The sequence below is a fragment of the Oreochromis niloticus genome, linkage group LG13 (genome assembly GCF_001858045.2).
Source record: "Oreochromis niloticus isolate F11D_XX linkage group LG13, O_niloticus_UMD_NMBU, whole genome shotgun sequence".
Taxonomy (NCBI): Eukaryota; Metazoa; Chordata; class Actinopteri; order Cichliformes; family Cichlidae; genus Oreochromis; species Oreochromis niloticus.
This window is the reverse complement of record NC_031978.2, coordinates 10,507,104-10,529,856: the sequence shown is the minus strand read 5'-3', so window position 1 is coordinate 10,529,856 and position 22,753 is coordinate 10,507,104. Positions and strand designations below refer to the sequence as shown.

Here is a 22,753-nt window from a genome sequence, read left to right as displayed (position 1 = left end):
CCACTGAGTTACTGTCTGCTGTTCGTCAAATACATTTCATTGCAATGTTGACCCTGTGCTAACTTGCATATGACAAATAAAACTGAAAAACTGAACTGAAAATGCATGTGGTGAACTGGTCACAAACAGTAAATCCCACTAATACTGTGAAATATTTGATATATTTGTGCATACTGTGTGAATGTGTGTGTGAATGGGTGGATGACTGGATGTGTAAAGCGCTTTGGGGTCCTTAGGGACTAGTAAAGCGCTATACAAATACAGGCCATTTACCATTTACCATACTCACCCTGGATAATCTCTTGACTGCTTGCATATGTGGGACAACACATGGTTGATTTGTGTCAAACAACTTTGGTTTGCAGCCCACTTCCAAGTGCGGATGCCAGATATTTGAATCTGTAATCCTCCCCTATCTCTGTGGTAGTGTTCATTTTTTTTTTCTGCTTATCAGTGCTCTGTATCTCACATATGATATAAAGTTGAGTTGGCCTAGAATGATATTTTCAGTTGAATTAATGCACGACATAAAACAGTCTGTACACTTTTTGATATTCTTGAACATATGTTGACACACTCGGTGTTTCCAAGAAATACTGGTGAGCATGACAGTCATGTACTTTTCTGTATCATGCAGTTTAAAACTTAAGGTGTTAAGATGAGGTAGGGTTATTTAATTTTTATTTTTTTTTTAAAGTGGATGTTCTTTAACTTGAGATAAATTCATGTATCTAAAAGGACAGAACACATTAATCAGCATTTCTGTGAAACTACCAGTGTCACCCAGTGTTCCTGTGGCAAGATGTTTTGAAAAATGTTTTGGTTTTATGTAATCTTGGGAAAACAGTTTTGTAATATAGGTTGATTTATTGCCCAACCTCAAATGCACAAGTTGCCCCATGGTAGGTTGCTGTTACAGTTGTGTAGTTTTGAGCGTGCTGTCCCACAGCATTCCTCAGTGTCTGCTCCGTGTTGTTTATAACGGTTATGCATGTGTGTTGGGAAACCTGCAAGGTTGACAGATTCGGAGAGAATATGATTCACACTGTTTCTGGAACTGTGTTTATGGTAATTAAGAGTTGTGTGGGCCAACATGCTGTTGCGACAGTGCAGTGAGTTCAGGAATGCTGATATAGCCAAGCAGTCAACCTGATAGACACAAATTCCCACACTACAGGTTTAGGATTGACTTGTATCCTCACGGGTTGTGAGTGAAGCTGGGCTTCTGTAAGAATTTGTCATTAAAACTGTCATTTCTAATTTCTGTTGTAAAGTCTGTTGTGCTGACTTTGACATTATAAGGCTGCAAAAGCTCCAGTGGGCATCTTCAAAATGACTTGCCAAATTATGTGCCATAGAATCAATGCTTGCCAGTTTGCTCTCAGGTTGATTAATGACTCGAAGAGTAAATGAATGATGAGATGACAGGAAGGGTTAATGACATTAACTGGAAGTGACAAAATCTATCCTGTATTTTTAACAACAGGTGTTCAGCACATGATGCAGCATGTGCTTCCTGCTTATTTATATAAATTAAAAAAAAAATCCTTTTCTGAAAAATGTAGCTTTTTGTGCAGATTAAAGTACTGACCCTGCCGACTTGTGTGGGATAATTTGTCGCACTAATATGAGACAAATTTAGTTCAAGACCTTGCTAAACATAATGTAGGTAAACTGGTGTTGTTTTGGGTACATAGTACTGTGTAATCTGTGTGGTCGTGAACGTTGTAAGGCAACAATGCAACTCTTGTATGGCCATGGTGTTTGATTAATCATCCCTGTTTGTATGGGTGTTGTTCTTTTGACCTCCTAGTCACACCATTGTTCAGCCACTTGTGTCTGCAGCCTCAGACTCTGGGAGACCACCTACAGACTTAAATCCCTCAAAGTTCCCTGCTGTCCTTGTTGTGTGTCTGACTGCCCCTATCACCTATTAGGGTTTTAACTGACAACGGAAGGGTTATGTGTAGGATGTAATTACCTATTTAAGTGAGCATTGTAGTCATTTTGATTTGTGTGGTTTTGGACATAAGATGTTATCTCTGTTTTTGTATGAAGTTGTCAACTTCTTTCTTTATGATTTTAGTTCATTAGCAGCTTAAAAGAAATAAAACTAAAGTGTCTATGAGGCTGTGTGTATTGTATTTAGTAAAACATGGTGAGTCTGAAGTAGTCAAGTCTGAATGAGATTAATTCTATATTTGTTTAGATGAAAATGAGAAGCCTTTGGCACACTTTGTTTTCTTTCAATCTCTAATAATAGCTAAACGGTTTGTGTGCATGTGTTTTTTCTGTGGGGAAGCACGTTGGATGTTACATTAATCAGTGGGTTAAAGATTAAACAGCCATACCTGTTGAGCATGCTAGGTTTTTCTTCCCCTGCAGCGCTGTTTAGAAATTGAAAAGCACTTCATACCTATACTATATTTCCTGTTTATGCTCCTCAGCAGAGTTTCAGAGCCATCCAGCAAAAAATGTATCCATGTATAAATATTTATGATCATACTATATTTGCACACATGCACAGTTTGTGCACTAGGCCACAGTCTTCTGGAGCAATGAGGAGGAAAATGACTTTGATAAATGGCTTTGTTGTGGTCTCCATTTCCTCTTACTGGTTTCACATTTCCAGAGACACATGGAAGAAGATGGTACCTTTCAGGTCTTAGGCTAATGGTGTTAGCAGCTTTATATTTACTGTAGTACTCAGCACTTTGGGCGAGGATGCGGCATGCTTGGCTGCTTCCTATGATTCAATAAATTGATCTTGATCTTTGAGTCTGTGTAGTGGAGCATTGGAGGAACTCTGAGTAATTCAGCAACAAGAACTCAAGGCAGTTCAGAGAAGCTTTTTAAACAGACATGCTGGTGACTGTGCTGTCGTCTTTATAAGCAGCACAGTTCATGTTCGGGAGGAAGGAGGAGGGAAGGACTTTATTTGGTCAGTCAGCAAGGGTTCAAATTTAATAATCTCCTCGTGTCAAGAGAAATGCAGTTATTAACTTTTTTGATGGCAGGCAGTTGTATACCTGGGATTTTCCTTTGTCCCTTTCCTCACCCCTTTGCCTCTAGGAGATGTAATCCTAGGAGCGTGTGTGTAGAAGCTGCGAGAAGTGAGCAGGCAAACAAGAAATTCAGTAATAACGGTTTTCATTTCAAAGTATCCCTCTCTTGGGCTGTGTTTGAGTATAAGGGTTGTCTTTCAATGTCGTGTCATATTTGTGTGAGTCTTTGTCTCTGTTATTGTTCTGGTAAAGTAGATTCTGTAGGAGGAGGTTGACGTCTAGACGGGCTTCAGGCTTTGATTTTAGAATCTGGTGAACATATCAAGGTTGAGCAGCTGTGTGTGTGTGTGCGCGCGCGCTTTTGCATGTGAATTTAATGTTGTGAAGAAGCAGACGTGATGATTGCAACAGCACACTTTTTTCAAAGTAAGCAAGGGGTGGAAATTTTCATTCTAGTAATTATTACATTGCTTTTGAGTAGAATATCAACTTTCCTGGTACAGAGTCCACTGACTTTTCCATTGCACTGATGGTCAGTCCAAATATAGGCCAGGCCTCTTTTTAATTTAGTGGCCTTGGTTTGGCATTCTTAAGTGGGATGTAATATGGAGCCTTCAGCTGAACTGAAGTCTTTGTGCATTTACTGGCTTTTCTCAAAGCTAAGTGAATCCCTTTGTCCTGGTTTATGAAAATCTGGCTCAGACATCATGTGGTGTCATTCATAGTTGAACGTAATCATTCAAACTGATGGAAGGGATTATAATTTTTTTTCCCTCCAGTTAGGAAAGTATGGACTTTTGTAGTTTTTCATTAAAATTTATAAATGCCACAGAAATTATTAAGACTTGCATTGATTTACTTTATTTAGTGCACAGCAACATTTTGCTTCTATCCTTCAACTTTTAGACGTTACATTTGAAAATAAGAGTGTTTTTGTCCCCTGTTTGCCTCTGCTTTGGTTTGGGGTGTGGTTTAAAGGCTGGGAGCTCTGTTTTGACTCTTTAAAGAGTAACAGAGGACACCATTGATGCAGAGTGTGCCTGGCCCCAAAGCTCTGCAAGGTTTTTTTGCAGACTAATTCACGATAAGTTATCTGGCCTTCATTGCATGTTTAACGGTGATCTGTAAGCTAAAGATCAGTTGAGGATATTTTCATGCTCCTGGGCACCGAGCAGCAGTTTTACAGTCCTTTCAAACCCTTTGTCACATTTTCTCTTCACTTTCTCTCTGTTTCAAAAGAGCATTTGGTGTTTGAATTTGTAATCCAGGCTTCTGATGTTTTATCCATCAGCTAAACCTGAGAAAGCATAAGGGTGAAACCTTTGAAATTGTGTGGCTGGCTTGACTTCAGCCACACAAAGTCACTTGACTTTTTTTTTTTTTTTTTTCCCCCAGCTGAGGTAACATGCTTGTGAAATACTCCAGACTTCACCAGATTTTCCACACACTTCATGCATTATCAGATTTTACAGCATTGGTTCAACCCTGGTAGAAATTGGGCTTATTTAGTAGTTGCTTCATTTAGGAGGCTGGCGTCTTTTCTTGATGATATATAACCTCACAAAAATACTTTTTTACCAGTTCAGAGCAAGCTTGAAAAACAAATAGGATACACACTCACAATCACAGATCAATAGATAATGTTTCCATCTTTCTTGTTGTAGCTTTTGCCTTGAGATACTGATTGTTTTATTGCTTTCTGATAGAAATTGTACTGTATTTGTATATTTTCACCAAGTAAGTACTTACTCACACAGTCCTTTCGGCATCAGTCATGAGCAAATCAGTTTATTAGGGCATGTGCTTGTAGCTGCAGGCTAAATGTGCTTTGTCATGCAGACTCACATGCTGGCTATTCTGAATAAGTCCTGTTGATTATGTTAGTTTAATAGCTCAGTTTTTGAACTCTTACATGGGTAGCAGTCAGTCACACATCACTCTAGGGATGTATAATAAGGTTTGGAGTTGATTCATATTGATCTGTCTGGCTCAAATCATGAAATAAACCATCATTCCTTTTTGTCTGTCCCCAAAACAATAACTTTGTTAAAGCAAGGAAATTGAAGAGTCTCAAAAACTGCCAGCTGCCAGACAGCATGATTAAGTCGCTAATCAGATTACCTGACCATACAAATAAGAACTTAAAAGCTTGATTTATATCCTTCACTGAATCCCTTGGAGGTTACACTGTAATGGATAGTGTTGATGTTTATATTTCTCTGCAGTCACGCGCAACACTGAGGTGGTTATATTAGCTTTGGAGCTAATAAATATTGAAAAATGCTCATACTTATATTGAAAAAGGGAAGAAGAATTCAGAACAATTTGTCTATAGAGGTTGTCAGAGTTAGGAAAATGAGAAAAGATCTGAATAGAGGAATATGGAGGAATAGGAGGAAGGGGGCAGTCATTGTCTTATGGCTCAGCACACTGGAGTAAAAATAAAATGGCAATGATCACAAGCTGATGGCACAGGTTGCCTGGTGGGAATCAAGTGATCTGCAGATAGTTGTGGTCTTAGACTGCAGTCATGCTCGGATAGATTAGCAATAGTTTGCAAAACATTGTCATCTCATTTATAAATGCAGACAGTGTGAATCAGTCTTTACCAATGAGCACAACTCTTCTGCATAGTGTTTCTTTTCACAGAAAAGTGGTTGCTAGTTGGTTGGATTCTGGTTATTTTACTATATCAAAACACTGTTGATAAACACAGATTGCAGATTTTGCAGACCTGGTTCCTGTCTTCAAAACAACGGTTTCAAAAGCAAAATAACTGTACATTACACATGGCTCCCAACTGTCAAATTGAAGCTGGCAGTTGTTGTGGGTTTGCAAAACCTCAGTATTATTACTTTTCTGAGAAAAAGTGCAGAGGTCAACATAAATCCCAGGGGCCAGAATTGGCCTGGCAAAGACTTAATCCTGCCTTCTGAATAGCTTTTTAAAATATAAGGGAAGGCATACATTTTTGGACTTTGAACTTTGAAGTAAAATTATACACCAAAGTAGATGGGTAACAAAAAAACAATAAATAACAGAAAAGTTCCTGCCATTCACTGACTACAATAGAAATGTAAGTTTTATAAATATGGGACAGACTGAGCAGTAAGCTTCCAGAAATTGTGCCAGAAACTGTTTTTTTTTTTTTAACTTGAGGAATATTCAAAAAGGAGAAAGTTTGAACTTCTGATTTTCTGGTTTCACATTCATGTTAATAGTTTTCTGAGTAATGTCAAACATGCACTTTCTTTATCTGAGACAAAGAAATAGTGTAGTGAATGTCATCCAGGTGTCACTTTTTGCCACTGGCTTTCTGGTTGGCTGCTTACTGTAAACAAACCCATATTTTGAGATGCACGAGTCACCGATCACACCAAATAATCACAGCCTTGAGTGGGAACTGAGCGTTGGCTTGCCAACATGACAATCCTCTGCGTGCACATAGGTGTGCAAGTGTTTGTGTTTGTGCTTGTGGATGTGCCTAGTAAGATAAAGCATAACAGGAATTTGTGGCAGTTAAATGTAGAGACAGTTCCTGTATGCTAAAAGGGAGATATTTATAGATGTTGTTTTTAAGGGGAAGCTAAGAGCTAGGTTCTTCTTTTTCTATTACTGAACTAAGGCATGTCTGTTATGTCTCTGCTGGACTTACTGAAGATAAGAGTGACATTTTATTGGAAGGATCATTGAACAGTTGCACTTTTCTGAAACGCAAATGCGGAAGAAGCCCAATACTGGTACACTATGTCTTTGAAATCTCCAAAAATTCAGTTTTCAGCAACACATTTACACAACCACTCATGTTTACTGCTCCAAAACTGTTTAGCACATTACAGAATTGACAACAGAAACGACCAAGCTTAATTTGAATGACGCATCAAAGAGAGCAATAATTGCTACAAACGACATCTGTGGCATCAGACAAAGTTTTCCAGTCAGTGTAAAGCACAGCCCTAGGGATGACTGGATAGTGGGTGGTGGGGCAGGGCTTCCCCAGCCCACCTGCCAACACCTTTGAGATGAGCAGCAGGATCAACCCGTTCACTCGTTCTGCCTCGGGGCTCTCTTGTTAAAAGCACTCTAGCTGATGGATACCAGCAATGAACAAAGGAACTGGGCACTAATGGTGCGTTTGCCTCCTCCTCTTCATGTAAATGATGATCTGTCCATCTGGCTATCAGTGGACCCTGACTGCTGCTCTTTTCATGGTAGTTTTTATTGCCAAGAGCAACTGTTGATTTTTATTTTTTTCCTAAAATTCAGTTGTTTTTGCATGTAACCACTTTTTCTGCAAGGCTCCACTGACAATAGTAGTACAGTAATATTAATAAAGTGTTCATTAAAAAATACTTCTCAAACCTTTTTGTGGATTTTTACTCAGTTTGGAAAACTGTCAGTTCAGATTTTAATTTATAATTTTAGTTACTTGTTAGTTTCTCTGTGAGACCATCAAAGTTTATTTTTGTTCTCCTCTTAAAATATTACTTTGACCAATAAGCTCACAGAATTATGTTGGCTTGCCCCTTGTTCTACAGGGTGCAAACCCCTTAACTGTACCTACAGCTCTCTTAGGCCTCTTACAGACATGAGATATGAAACATTGCTGACTTTATTCAGACGTGGCCAAAACGGTGAAGAGTGAGCCAAGGTACATGAGATGTAATTCATGCAGCTATTTTATTATTATTAAAACTTGTGTGTTGAAAGTAACTTGTCTTCCTTTCTTTCTGTATCTACTCCCCCCCCCCCCCCCCCCCCCCCCCCCCCCCGGCTAACTCATTCATCTCTCACACACGGTGACAGCAGCAGAGATAAACTGGCCTAAGCATAAATGACTGCAAAATGCATTAGTCGGGACTTTTATCATACCTTGATGGATGGATGTGACTTTCCTGTTTGTCTTGGGAATTTTAGCTCCAGCTTTATCTCATGCGGTCTTCCCTGGTCGACAGCCGTGAGACCGTTACTGTTTAAATTTTTACCACCAGGTCAACTTATCAAGAAAAGCAGTGTTATACTATAACATTGCTAATGACGCACAGTTACATTTGCCTGTCTGCAGATGATTTAAGATAGAAGGTTTGATGGTTTCCAGAGTCCCATCAATAGTTTGACTTGCTACAGAGAAACTTCACCTACTCCCCAAAAGCGACTGTAGGGTAAAGCCTGATTTAGACTTCTGTGGGTAGTCTTTGCAGAGCCTGTGATGCAGCCTATGTACGGTCCCTATGTAGGTGCCTCCATTTCATTTGACCCTTCATGTATAATCCTGTAGTTGGAGCATTCTCCATCCAGGAATTTGCTGACATTTCTGAGTCCTTATGTGAATGCTATGAATATTGTTTAATTTTATTGAGTCGATTATTGCTATTCTCTCACTGATAAATTCAAAAACTGCTGCAAAAAAGTAGCCACCTCACTGGAGGAATCAACGGTACTGAATAGGCTAATCACACACTCACTGATGTAACTACCTGACATGTAGTTGCACTTCTGGGGAGGTCTACATTAGGTTGCACCAAAGGTTACAGCAGAGGGGTTCGGAGGACTTTGCAGTTACTGTGTAGCTATCGTATAGATGGCCCACTGAAGCATAAATGCGCAGTAACAGTGTGATATGCATACATACCCAGGACTACTGCTGTAATGAGTTTTAAGTGACCATGGTGATCATTTAGACTTAAAGAGGACACCATAATATGTCATTGGATTAATTCAAATGAGTCCATGTGTAAAAATGGCTTTAGCACATTGAACAACAGGAAAGGCTTTTCCTGCATTGATTTGGTCAGTGGGGATGTCGCGTGATCTGGCGTTTAAAGTGCTTGGTGTGTGTGCGATAGATATGAGAGAAAGCGGAAGCATGGTCCTTCCCATTGTTGGTGGTTGTAACCTTTTCAAGTTCATAATCTCTGCAGTTACGGACTTCTCAGCAGGAGAGGTGTGTGTGTGTGTGTGTGTGTGTGTGTGTGTGTACACGCCTGCTCCTGAACATTTACTGTACCACGTGCTTTAGACTCTTGAGCATGGGGAAAATACATCCATCTCCTCATTTCTATGGTAACACTCCACTCTGCAGAATGGGTGTGATTCAAGCTTTCAGGGCTCAGGCAGCATGTGTACAAGCACACACACATACTCGTACGCACACACACTGCACAATTAGTCCCCTGTTGAAGCTCTGCCGGTAGCGGAACTTGTGCTTGGGTGGAGAGATGGAAGGTGTGAGTGTTGAGAGGGCTACCTTAACAAAGAGCAGCCCTGTATGACCAAAGCACAGCCAGCTTATGACCTCTCTATGGACAACACTGAACACACAACAAACTTGCACACATTCTGTAATGTGTATTGTCGCATGGCTTTTGCAGCTCGAGGTGCAAATCTCATTTGCAAGGTGTTATCTCCATTCTCAGCACATGTACATTCACTGACCTTGAGCTTTAGACAATAGAGAAGTCTGCAGATCTCAAAATTGTCTCTCACAATTTTCTTAATGTATTCTATTGTACATGCTTTGGGTGTAGCTTAGGTTTCAATTGAGGATGTTTTTGCTTCACCTATCAGAGGAAATGGCTCAATAATACAAGGGGAAGGAGGAAGTTCAATATGTTTTTAAGTATTTGCACTTTTTGTTCACACATACTACATAATGACAACTGTGTGTTCAGAGAGAACATGCTGGGGGAGTATATTCCAAGGTTTGGGTGGATGCATGGGGGGAGGGTGTAGATAAGCTTCCACTTAACCTGTACCTCATTTTAGCAACCTGTCTAAATGTCTCTGTAGGATGCAAGAGCAGCCAGTGTTGAGGAGCTGTGGATCCTGATGGAATCAATAATACAGCAATATAGTGTCAGGATAGGGGGATGGTGGGGTAAAGAAAGATGAGAAAAGAGGAGGAGGAGGAGCCCAGCACTGCGTGCCTGGAGTGAAAAGTGATGGAATCAAAGCTGTAGCTCTCTTTCTTTCATTTCTCCGTCTTTGCCATTTTCTGCATCCTCTCCTCATTTTTTTTTCTTCCCTTCCTCATCACACATGCCTCCTCAATGTCTGAATAATGCCTTTTTTTTTTCTTTTTTCTTTTTTAAATTTAGTTTAAATGATTGGCTGTTCCACATCCCCCATGTGTGAAATGGAAATGATTAGACATTTGTAGTATTGGAGGCTGTCATATTGACTTGGCTAAGGACATTTCTGCTGTCACAGTTCGGATAAAGCACTGAAGGCTTTCCACGTGAAATCTGTATGAGAGTGTGTGTGCACATGCATCCCTCGGTGTTTGTAGCACATTGCCATGACATGCTCAGTGTGATGGCTGGTCTCTCCTGCATGTCCATCATGTTTTATGTATGTGAGCTAAGCCTTTGCCAGCTAATCCAAGATACATATTAGGCTACTGTAGTTTAGTTTTTATTATTCGCCTCACCTAATCCTCAGAGCATGCTCTTGAGGGGGAAAAAGTCAATTTAAATAGCACCATACTTGAAAGTGCTGGACCTGATCTCACCTATAACACCTATACCTTGTCAGAAACCTGTAGTCTACATACCCTACACCTCCCTCCGACAGTCTGGGTAAAATATATGAAACTGTGACAGCGCCATGATGTTATACTGTGAACATTTCCCACACATTTAGTCTTCATGAATGCTGTCAAGCTACAGTCTTCTTCTTTTTTTTTCTTCTAAGTTATAAAGTCAGCTGCAGACTTGTTACTAAAGAGATGTAGTGCACGGTGTCTTGAGTTCTTTTGACAAAGCTCCAAGCTAACACCCAGACATATCACAAGATCAAAGACTACGAAGTGCTCTGCAGTGTCAGTGGGGGAAGAACAGAAGGAAAAACTGTCCACGGTGTAGTTCATTCTTTTGTAAAGTCTTTAACAAAGCAGAAGAGGAAGTTGGGTGATGAATCAGTGAATGAATCAGCTGTAGTGCCAAATCACAACATGGGTCATAAAGAAGACTATGACCCGTCATGCACCGACACAAATCCATCAGTATAAGCCAGTTTTATGCCATAAAAGCTGCAAATTAATGACATGATTAATATAGCAAATTTAACAAGTTGTAACACAAACTTTTTGGAACACATTAGGATTGGTGAGTCCCGAATATTGGGTGACAAGAAAGGGAAAGGGACACTAGAGGTTATTTACCACTTCCAGATGATTGGCTTTACCAGCAAGAGAGCACCAACTGGTAGTTAACCTCATTCACATATACCAGTGATTGACTTGGTTTATAAGTGGGTCGATATCAACTGAACAAATAAGACTGTTTTATAATATCTATTTCTCCATAGTTATTTATGTTTACAAATGATCAGTGGAAACAGGCTAATAAATTAAAGTAACAAAATGATTATATAAATCCAGGTCCTTGAAAAGTGAAAGTTTGCCTTCGCAAATGAAAAGCTATACTTGAAGTGTGAACATAAAGCGCTAAACTCAGTTGTCATTACTTTGCATGGTTGTCATGAGTGCGAGAAAGCAGAGCTTGCAAGGCAAACACATGCTAGCTTGGAAGGGGACAGGTGTGAGCATGAATGGATGAGGAGCAGTGGTCAGCAGTGGGACAGGTGGTTGTGTCAATCTAGTAAATGACTTAATTATTTATTTTGTACTTGCAAATGCTCAGTTGACCTTATAAAAATCATGTTCTGCTGGTGTTTTGCCATCAAAAAGGCACAAGAATGTTTAAAACTTGTCTGCTTTCCACAGCAGCAAAGGCAAAAATATTTTTCCCCAGGCTGAACTTGTGGTACTATATTAAACAGCAATGGAGTGAGTCTGAAGTGTAGCTCTGTGTGTGCGCTTATTCACTCTGAATACCAAAGAGATAATAAAGCAGTGTGCCCAAAATTTCCCCAAATTTTAGACAGTGACTCTAGGCTCTGTAGTTTCCTTTGAGCCATATTTTGGCTTCTATTTTTGCCCTTTAAAGTCAGATGAATTTCACCCAAAGCGGCTGTCATGAGTTGTACATGGTGAATTGGCTGTCAGGCACACCACATGCCTCTCTGTGAGATGCCAACTGTGGGCGTCTGAGATACGCTGATTATTCTGTCTGACGCTTGTTGAGTCAATCTGTCTCAGCCTTCAGACGTTATGGCCGTTTGGTCGCTTCGGCCGGGAACAGCCAGACATTGGTCACTGTTATCACTCCATTTTATCATTGTTATCAGTGTTGTATTTGCCATTACCACATTTGTTTATTGCTAAATATGTACTTGTAAAATGCTATAACATTTATTGCTATTTACAAAAAGCACATGAAGTTATAATTTCAGAAATGCAAATTATATGTAGGCTTTTCTGGAAATTTATTTGGAAATGTATAACGACTCCTTTCCTCCATGCATGCTCAGACACCAGTGTAGACAGAGGGAGAGAGACATACCAGCTACGGTCACTGCTGTTATCACCACTGGGATGAAACCATGGCAACCATGCTTCGGACCTAATAACCATTAATGCCTGTTGGTGTGACCCCCTACTCTCACCTTTACCCCATTTTAGAGGAGTGTCTCTGTTATCAAATTATTAAAGAAAAATTAGTGAGTCTAATGTTCTTCAACTAAAATATTACAGTCTAAAAAAAGACAACAAAAAACTAAGACCATGTGAAGCATGTTGTAGTGCTATTTGATGACAGCCAAAAATCAAAATCACAATTATTTTGGTCATATATTCGACTTAAGGAACATCATCCATTAACTCATTTGAAGTATTAAGGATTTTTCTGCAGGTTTATGTCCTCTAATTAAAGGCTTCCTTTCTTGGCTCAAGATGAACTTCACAGTGGGGGGGGAAAAAAAAAAAATTGTTCATGTTCGTCGTTAAGGTTGTAACAATTTTCCAAACCTACCGTTTAACATTTTACTTCAGTTTTTCTTTAGAGGTGATGGAGGGACAAAATAACAATTGTGGCAATAAACTTGTTACTCTGATATATTTCCAGTCCACTCATTATCTGACCAAACACAGGTATCCACATGGGTACCACACTACATGAAGACAAAACTGATATATTATTATTTGTATCTTGATTATCAATTATTGCAACCTTGGCAAACAATGGAATGGAAAATCATATTTAAATATAATTGTTTGCACAGCCCTAGCTTTGTTACAGCTCCTTATTTGTCAGTCTTTCAGACTATGCGGCTATCTGTTTAAAACCAGATGTGAGAAATGCACTGAACATCTGTCACCCCATCCTCTGTATATCTTCCTGTGTGAAGCGGTGGTTCTCTCTCTCTTCATCAATCCAAACAGCTGACAAAGGTTGTCAGAGTTGCTGCTTCTGCTGTGAGCGTCTGATAAGGAGAATAGTGCTGAAATTGTGTTTGCAACTTACTGAATAAATTTCCCTTGACATGAAAAATATATTGGCCCATACACGTTCCTCAAACTGCAGCCATGTGTACAAACAGTTATTTGGAGATGGGGAAAAGCTGCACTGAGATTTTGAAGCAAATCTAGAAATTTCTTGTGTGTACATAAATATATGCATATTTTCACCTTTCTTTTTGCGATATCTTACCTGGTAAAGAGAGCCTATTAATGAAAAAGTGAAGTTTTTTTTAGTTCCTATTACATCCTATTGTGTAGTTCCCTAAGTTATACAAGGGATATAGTTTTGAATTCATCAGCTGAATGTAGCTGGTTGATTATTTCGGAAATGTTTCAAAGCAGCAACACATGTGGTTCTATTTTTAGCCAAAACCACCAAGTGATGTCAGTTTTGTTTTCTTCTTCTACGGTGAGGTCACGGAGTATGTATAGAGCAGTTAATTACTGCACATGCAGAACTTCTGCAAAACCCTTTACTAATATAAGCCTCGTTGTCATGACTACAGCAGTGCACTGCACAGAATAGTCAAATGTCAGGTCAGATGAGTTCAAGTTGCTCTCTGCCATCAGGTAAGTATGAAATATTCAAGTTAGCTGACCTTTATGTATATTGTATTTAAAGAAACCATCTCTTCCTTTGCATCAGACATGTGGTTTAGGGTTGGTTTATACTGCTCTAAAAGTTTAGACCATGAACACTGTGGCAGTTAGCTGTGTGCAGTTTGTAATGCACCAATCTACCAAATGGTTAGCTGGAACTTTCTGCATTTTATAGATGTTGCTTCATGGCAGTTTGCTCTGTTTCTTTTTTCTTTTCTTTTTCTTTTGTTTTCTTTCCTTTGTTTTTTTTAAGGGGGGCATTTTATCTTTTGCCTGTCTTGTGCACTTTCGTTTATTGCGTTTTTTCTTTTTTGTGCATGTATAATATCTGCAAAGATACAAAGCCCGTGTCAAAAGGAATTGTGTACTTCAGAAAATACTAGTTGTTATTAAGTGTCTGAAACTCCTTGTTGGGGTCCAGCTTGTTTTGTTTGTCTGTATCACCAGGTAATACATTTGCCTAATGACCCCAGGCAGAGAACAAGCACCCTACAGACCAACATTTTTATTCTTATACAGTAGCTTAGGCTGCACCTACTATGAGTCTTAATGCAATGAGCCTTCAGTTGGTTAGATGCCAGACATGCATGACTTTTACTAGTACAAGTCCATGCTCTAAAATTAATTTACCTCTTCATGCTTTGTGCAAACTGATATACTTGATCACAAAAAATAGGGCTGGTGGATGCTGTTTATATAATGAAAATGGGTCATTTTAGATGGTTGCTTGGTGGTTGATGGGCATCATGATGGCGTCATCACATCATATGTCATTTGTGGATATAAATGATGATGTTGTCATTAATTTAAAATGATAAGATGCTTTTATCAGGCGGCATAGGTGCAGACATGATAAAAACAGGTCATTTTTTGTGTTGTTAGGAAACATTATAATACCCTAATATCTGATATAGAGATGCATGTTTGGCTCCTGAAAGTTCTTATGTGCCAGATTTGTTGCTCAGCCACTGATGGTCCAGGAGGAGCTGGTAGAGAAAGACAGAGACCACTACCAGAAAAATACTCAGTGTTGTTTTGTTACATGGCTAATGTGGGTATAATTATGTGCCCAGACGCCAAAGTTATGTCGACATTTTAACAGCAAGGGGCAGAAACTGGGGAAACTTTTAAGACCAATTTTAAAACCAATAAACAAGGACTGGGAGGGAGTTGGTGTGTTTCCATGTAGCCTTTTTTGCTGCAGTGCAGCCTAAGCACTGCATTTCTTATTGGCATTTCATGATAACGTCCACAATGCAAGTCTTTGAGAAAATGGTAAGGGCATCCAAAAGGTGTCTTCTGTTGCAGGTTCTCGTTATTTGGCTGATTCTGATTCTGGCTCCTTGGTGTCTTTGCCTTTTTGTTTGTTCCAACCATGCAAGGCAAACAGAGCTTTTCTGAAAGGTGGTTTGAAAGAGATGGTGTCTAGAATAGAGAGTTGCATACAGAGAGAGAGAGCAGCAATGTAAAGTTTGTAAAAATGATCTATTTAAGGTTGTGGACCTCAAAAAGGAAATGTATATAGCCCTTTAAAAGGTATTAGACATCTTATTATGATGATTTGAAGTCATTTGTTGCTAGCTGTTTGTGTACAGTTGCCGCACCTTTAATTTGTCTAAAATGAAAGCATCAACACCAACATTGTCAGTATGTGCAGATGTACACATTGGTGCATTTGTCTACCTGAGTGTAATTTGTTGTTTTGGTTTCAATTTGGTTATGATTGAAAGGTGAATGTAGAGGGCCCTGCGGCATAAACCACACTAGCTGTTTAACCCACATGCGCACCACTGCCACTTGAATCATCTCACATATGCAGTACTACCAATGCACGAAATCTTATGGTTAGCCAAATACTATTGATTTATCTGGCCCCACCCAGTGTGTAACTCTTAAAAATTTAAGAATTGTCTTTCTTTGGAAGAATATTGCAGTCCATTATCGATCTCACCTTCCTACTTTCACACTGTCAAATCTCTGAGCATCATATTTGTAATATTTCAATTATTGCTATGTAGCCATGTATTGATAAACAATTAATGCTAAAAAAAGAGATGATCTTGGATGGTAGTATCCTCTGATAGACGCATGTAGTGCTACTAAAGCTTTTTAGAGTCCAATACTCAAGAACAATACTCAAGGCAAATTAAAGTAACATTTGGACTTTGTTTAGATTTATGTTGCTTCGATTTCTTTTCCATAATTATTTTTTAAAAACAAATAATTGACATTGCGCTCCCTTGCTGAACATTATTTTCCTTTTTTGTGTGACAGGAGTGTCTCCAACAGCTGGTGATGATGCCTTTACCAAATGTGCTGATACTGGGCCGGAACCCTCTCTCTGGTAAGTGCCAGCGTACTAAACAGTACGTCTTCATTATACAGACTGGCGGTCGGACCCGTCCTGTGCCGGTTTTAATTTGACTCTAGCTGAGCGGCACTGGCAGTAAGTGTGTTGCAGGCAGTTCACTAAGAGGACATTCAACATTACAGAGCTCCCCGAACTTCATCAGAATGCAAATTTAATCCTATTAAATTATCCAGTGCTTTGATGTTTCATGTGAGCTTTCTCTTTGGTGCCTTTATTTTTTCTTTTTCTGCACAATAATGAGTTGTTAAATGTCATTCATAACCCACGCTGAATCGAAACTTAATATTTTTCATTTTCTTCTGTTGATTATATTTTTGCAGCGATGTGAAGTGGGCCAATTATAGGTTTCACAATCTTTCTGCAGCTCTATTCTCAGAAAGCGTTGTGAAAACTTGTACACACATTTTCCACCACAAGCAAGTCGCCCACGGCCACATCTGTAGAGTTCTATTACCCAAAGTGTGAAATTCATTTAACCCCTTGGCATCGAAGCTTTGACCTGGTGCACCCAGCTATGCAACTTAATACGTCTTAGTCGCCTTAAAAGCAACAGTCGTGCAGAGTCGAGTGTTCAAACACCATGATAATATTTTATGTAGCTTGACCTGTGCAGCCCTAAGTGCCAACTTGATATTCCAGCATGAACTTAAGTAAGCCACTGAGGAGAATATAACTAACAGCAGATCATTATTTAAGATGATGCCATAGTGGTTGTAGAAATACGTTTGTATAAAAATATATCATTTGGGGGTGGTGGTGTTCAGCCAGTGTAGACCAGTAGACACACCAAAAGATCAATGGATTGGTTGCTCTACATTGGGAAAACTGTATCCACACAAAGGTTCAGAGCTTTTGTGTAGATGTCTGCAACTTTAATCACGAGCTCTTCAGTGTATTGTTTCCAGGCTCAGGTCACAGATCTTGCTGAAAGATCTGCACCTTTTTAAATACCCATCCTCCCCCAGCTGCCTTATCATACGTTCACCACAGCAGTTTGTTATTTTTGGGTTTTCAACACTCTTTAGTGGTCACAATTACTCTTTTTAATTCTCATATGCCCCTACTAGCATGAAAGGTAAATAAATGAACAATAAGAGGCTGCAAGTAGTGAATACTTTTGTGTGTATGGATCACTGGCACTAGATTTCATAATTGCTATTTCTTGCTGTTTATTAATCCTTGTCAGTCCCTGTCTGTTTGTTTGAATACGTCACTGCCTTTTACACAGCGCCTTGGCAGTCTTTCACAGCCTCACGCAGCAGCCTTTCGAAGGGCTGAAGGAAATATTAAGAGGATACCGAGGTCGACCCAGTGCACGAGTGGAGTGAAGCTCCATGCAAGTGGGCCAGACCAAGCTGGAAGACTTCACTGTGCTTTTTACTTTGTAGCTCATCAGATAATCACTCAGCAAGGCAGCAGCCAGTCAGACCAGTGCTGGCTGTGGAGCTTGGCTCGCTGGCTCAGTGACTGCCAGCTGAAAGTCATTGGCCATGTGGCTTTTATTATGCTCCCATTAGGGGGCAGGGGACAGCTCTCCGTGTGTGTGTGTGTGCGTGCATGCATGTGTGTTTGGTGGATGGGGGAGGGGTGTCTTCACAACAGTGAACAGTGGGAATGCACTGTAGTACCCCCCTCAAGGCTCTGGTTTAACCCTAGCTCCCCTTGCATAAACATGCAGGGTTATATGTACAGACAAACACTCCCTTGTGCATGCAAGTAGTGTCTGGTCGGTACGGTTATGTGCACATGTCAGAAAAACGGAGTAGCTCCTTTGTTTAGTCTGTCTTAAAGTCTGTGAATTATCATCACTAATATCTTAGCTAATCTATAGCTGCTTTCCTTGGGCAAATTGAGTGGCCTTTTATAGTTATAATCCTCTTTTCATCACTCCTACTAATGGAAAATGCTGTTCACTGACAGCAGCCAAAAACAAAGCTGAGTCATCATCAGACAAAATTTAAAGGTAAATTTCGCCTTGGGAAACAATTAGCGGAGTGTTTTTGGACTATTTCTAAACCCTACAGAATGCTCCCTTATACTGAAGAACGCCATAATCTGAAGCCCTCTTTAACTCTATGCAGAAAACTTCCACGTAAACTACGAGAAATTACATGTCGGATGTAGTACCATGGAACGTTGCAGTGTCGGGATAAAAGTAGTTTCCGGTGACATCAGTTAGGAAGTGGATTTCCTCCAGAAGTCTAAATCAAGCTCAAGTCGTATCAATCACAGTGCTTTGGCTGTCCTCACTGTATAGGAGCACTCAGACTATTTGTGTTGCCGAGGCTGAAATATTTTCATTTTGTGGAGATCCACATTTACCTCTGTTTGTGTCACCCACTGTATATTTGTGTGAATTTCCTGTCTTTGCATAAGATTTGAATTAGGACTTTGCTTCACCTTTGGTCCGAGCATACAGCCATGTGCAAAAATGCCTTATATAGTTTAAATATTTATTTTATGAATTAATATGTTTAAGCATGTGGATGACACTGGTCAAAACCTGCCGTTTTCCATAAACAGGAATATGAAAATCTCTAAAACTGAGGAAAAAAGTTCTGCCTATTTTTACTATGTTGTGGTCACTTGTGCGTCTATAATAAGCAGAGTAGATGGAGAGGAAACCAGTGTTGGGTTAGCGCTGAGAGCTCGGGGATTGGTGGCTATTAATATAAATGGGTAGCCTGCCTGAATAAAATATAGGTGCAGGAAATTCTGGGTAAAGCACAGTTGCTCTAAAATGATCTCTAAGTAAGGTTTAGTCAGCTCTGCCCTGTCCTCTGCTCCAGTGAGATGGGTTGAATAGACTCTGGCACCTTGTCAAAGCAATATCATATTGCATGTACCAGTATTATTGCTGACATGCATGCCATTGGGTCCTGACAGAGCTTGCATGTACATGGAAGCACACAATTCTGTTTTTCCTCATAATTGACTCACATCCTCCCACACACTGCTGTGGCATTGCAGGAAGAAAGGTTGGTAACTGTCCTTCTGACCTCTTGTTTCCTGCCTACAGGATAAAAGAGGGAGGAGGGGAAAGGAGGTGAAAAAGGAAGTCTAGATGAGTGTGCTCAGTCTCAGAAGGTGCAGATCATCTATAACAATGTTAGAGGAAGGAAGGAAGGATGGGTGGGTGGATGTGTGTTGCAAAGAATAAATGGATGGATGGATGAAGTGAAGTGATAAGAAGGGAGGAGGAGAGTGATGGAGGACAAAAAGCCAGCAGAGAGAGAAGGGTACCTCTTTGCTGCTGTTGCTGCTGGAGGGAGATTTCTTTCTATTTTCAACCTTGCCTCTTTGCTTTCCTCCTGCTCTCTCTCTTTTGGTTTCTATATTCTTCCCTTGTGTTTGTGTTGCTTGTGCGCTGTGGTGCTTTCCTTCTTTTGTGTCTCTTCCTTTCATCTCTCCCTCTTACCGTTTCTCGCTCTTGTTCTCTCTGTCTCTCGGTTGCTCTCTCTGATGGTATAAATTATTTATCCTATGAGGCCCCTTATCTTTCCTTGGTTGCTTCAGTCGATTTGCTGAGCTAAATCCCTTCCCTGACTAGAATAGGTTCCTGTGGCTCTAATAGACTATTGTTAAGCCCAGTGGCTTTGAGAATTAGTTTTATCCATCACCCTCCTAGGCCCAAATTCACTTTTTTTGTGTGCTTCATAATGAGTGACTGACTAAGCACTCTTCAGTATTCACTCTTAAAACAGCACTGGTTATTTTCTAGATACAGTTATTAAGAGTTAAGAGTATTTACTATTAATTAATGATAATATATAATGAAAATGAGCTTTTTCAAAAACTGATGGATAACATGCAGTGACATAAGTGTTCAGTTAATTTTCTTTTCTAAAATGATTCATGACATCATGCCATTTTTGGGTCACAAGCACAGTGGATTTGTGAAAAACACCTGACCTTGTTATAACTGATTTCTATACCAGAAGGTTAGAAAGTTTCCCTCTGAGTTGTCAACAATCTACCACTCATTTCCTTGGCTGCACTTCAGCACAAATTGTATTACAAGAGAATTTCCATATTATGATTGAAACATTTAAATATTCACCTCCCTATAATAAATGCCTAAAGAAGAAAAAGTCTGCTGCAGAGCTCCAGGTCTCTACTAGCTGGAATGCTCAAAAAGAGAGGGGGGAAAAAAGAGACCTGCTTCACTATATATTTAACGTAATTGAAAGTTATTTTCTCACATATGAATCCTGTAAATGTTGGGACAGTCGGGTCCTGACATTGTCAAGCAGTTATCACACAAGATAGATTTTCAGTGTTGGCAATATTCCACTTGGTTTAGGGAAGGATGCCGAGGGAGAGCATCCTAGAGGCAGGATGCAGTGAACACACCGGATTATTACCTGTGATATTTCACAATGTGCAAGCCGGCAGAGAGGCAGGGGCTGTCACACAGACGGGGGCTGGGAGATTAAATACAGTTTAATATCTGATCTGACTCATTTGCATTCTGACATGTCTGGTAATTTCTCAAAAGCTTCAGGGCTGCATTATATTTGTGAAAACAGAAAAGTTTAAGCAGCTCAGCAGCACATTTCTCTTCAAATTTCTGTTGATTTGTTCCTTAAATTCAAACTACATATACGGACTCCGTCTTGGACCTAGGGTGCAGTAGTTATTCTCAATATTGTATTGCTATTCAGTTTAAAATACTTACTTTATGGTTAAGTGGAGATTCTGTGTTACTCGGTAATAATATTGACTTTTGTGCCTCTGATTCAAGATTGATGAATGTAGCATAATTGATTTGTATAGAGAAACCTGTAAAATAGCTGAATAGACACTTGCAATGGGAGTCTCTGTTTTGCCATCCTGAAGCAAAAACGGTGTCTGTTGCTCTTTAAAAGCTCCTTGACATAGAAAGCAGCATGTGCTGTGCTGACTGCTAGGCTGAGCAAACGCTGACCACTGTCCTCTGTCTGTACCATGTCATTTTTTGCGGCCACTTATGGTTTTGTGTATGGTATGCGCTCGCTTCCTGTCAGTCTGCATTTCTACTGGTTGTGTGAATGTATGGAGGTGCCGTTTGCATACACACTGTATGTGAAATGCCCTTAAGTTGCTGCTTTCCACAGCTTTTTTAGCCCCCCCCCCAACCCACTCCAACATGTACTTTTCAGTCCTTCATGAAAAGTACTTTCATCACTCATTCATCTCATTCTAATCTTTTTTTTTTGTCATTTGGAAAGTCCCACGAAGATTGAAGTTGTTGATGAAAATTGTCCTTGGCTGCTGTTTAGCTGTGATGATTGGCCCATAAAACAGACCACCCTAGATTGAGAACATGCTGTCACTAATCTGGATTTATTATCGTTTTAGGAGGACAGTGTTAGCACTTGCTAGCCCCCCTGGGCCGCAGGATGAGCTGGCTTATCACACACACTCTGATTATGAACTGAGGAAACAGTGTTAGAACAGAGAGACACAGATGCCCTTAACTAGCATTAACTATACCACTTAGTCAGTGTATGACACGCACACACAAACACAAACATGCACCACCTGGTTTGCTGTTGTTCAGTCCCAAATCACACAGATGAGCTCAGGCCTGTTGAGCAGGCAAGCAGCTGTTTGTGGGTTTGAGCAGTTTCTGACAATATGTCCTGACATGTGGAAGTACTGGGTGTTCACCCTGCCAGCTTACTGTGCTGTGGAAAACATCGTGTCACTGTATCTGAGGAAAGGTTTTATAAGGGGAAACAGGAACAACTGAAGAATTTAGGCTTATTGGAAGTAAATGTGGGAATGATTTTATTCCTGTCTTAAAATAAGGTGAAGCTGGTGTTTTAATCTGAACCTACTACATCTTGATTTTTTACAGGGAATCTGGCTGTGTGAAGCCCTGTCTCCAAAGGACACACAAGCCTTAACAAAGATAAATTTATTACTAATTGAAAAAAATCAGTTTGTAAAGCTTAATTATGAATTAGTTACTGACCTACATCATGTAATCGATCTGAGCTTGTGGTGGTGAAGAGGCTGCCGAAAATACTTCCACTGCTATCAACAAAACATCAATCAGTAGCACTTATTAACCAACCTCTGTGTTTTTACTCCTTAATAAACCACAAAACTGAATGCAAAGCCAGGCAAGTAAAGGGAGTAACAAGACACACGTAACAAATGATCTTTGATTTTCACAGGAATTTTGTTTGGGTTTTTGTGCAGACATATTTAAAGTTATTCCCCTGCTGTGCCCTATGTCTTCCTTCAGAGCAAGGTCTGGAAGAGATGAAGAAACTATTGCTGTTGCTACTAGGCTGTGCTGTCCAGGTAAGAGCTCAGTGTAGTCGACCTAAACGCTCCACATAAGTGCATTTGATAGACGTTCCATGCTGCTCTGACAGTATGAAGAACTTTCATAACAGACGACTATCAACTAAAGATGATATTTTA

At 39.9% G+C, this 22,753-nt stretch overlaps 1 protein-coding gene across 7 annotated transcripts in view; it reads left to right on the top strand.

The window, feature by feature from the left end:
- ccdc88ab (coiled-coil domain containing 88Ab) overlaps window positions 1-22,753 on the top strand; it is a 65,395-nt gene that overhangs the window by 14,117 nt on the left and 28,525 nt on the right. For all 7 annotated transcript variants that reach the window (XM_025897401.1, XM_025897399.1, XM_025897398.1 and 4 more), the window contains exons 4-5: window positions 16,240-16,309; window positions 22,572-22,630. In XM_025897401.1, coding sequence (XP_025753186.1) covers window positions 16,240-16,309; window positions 22,572-22,630 — 129 coding nt within the window. The remainder of the gene's footprint in view (window positions 1-16,239; window positions 16,310-22,571; window positions 22,631-22,753) is intronic.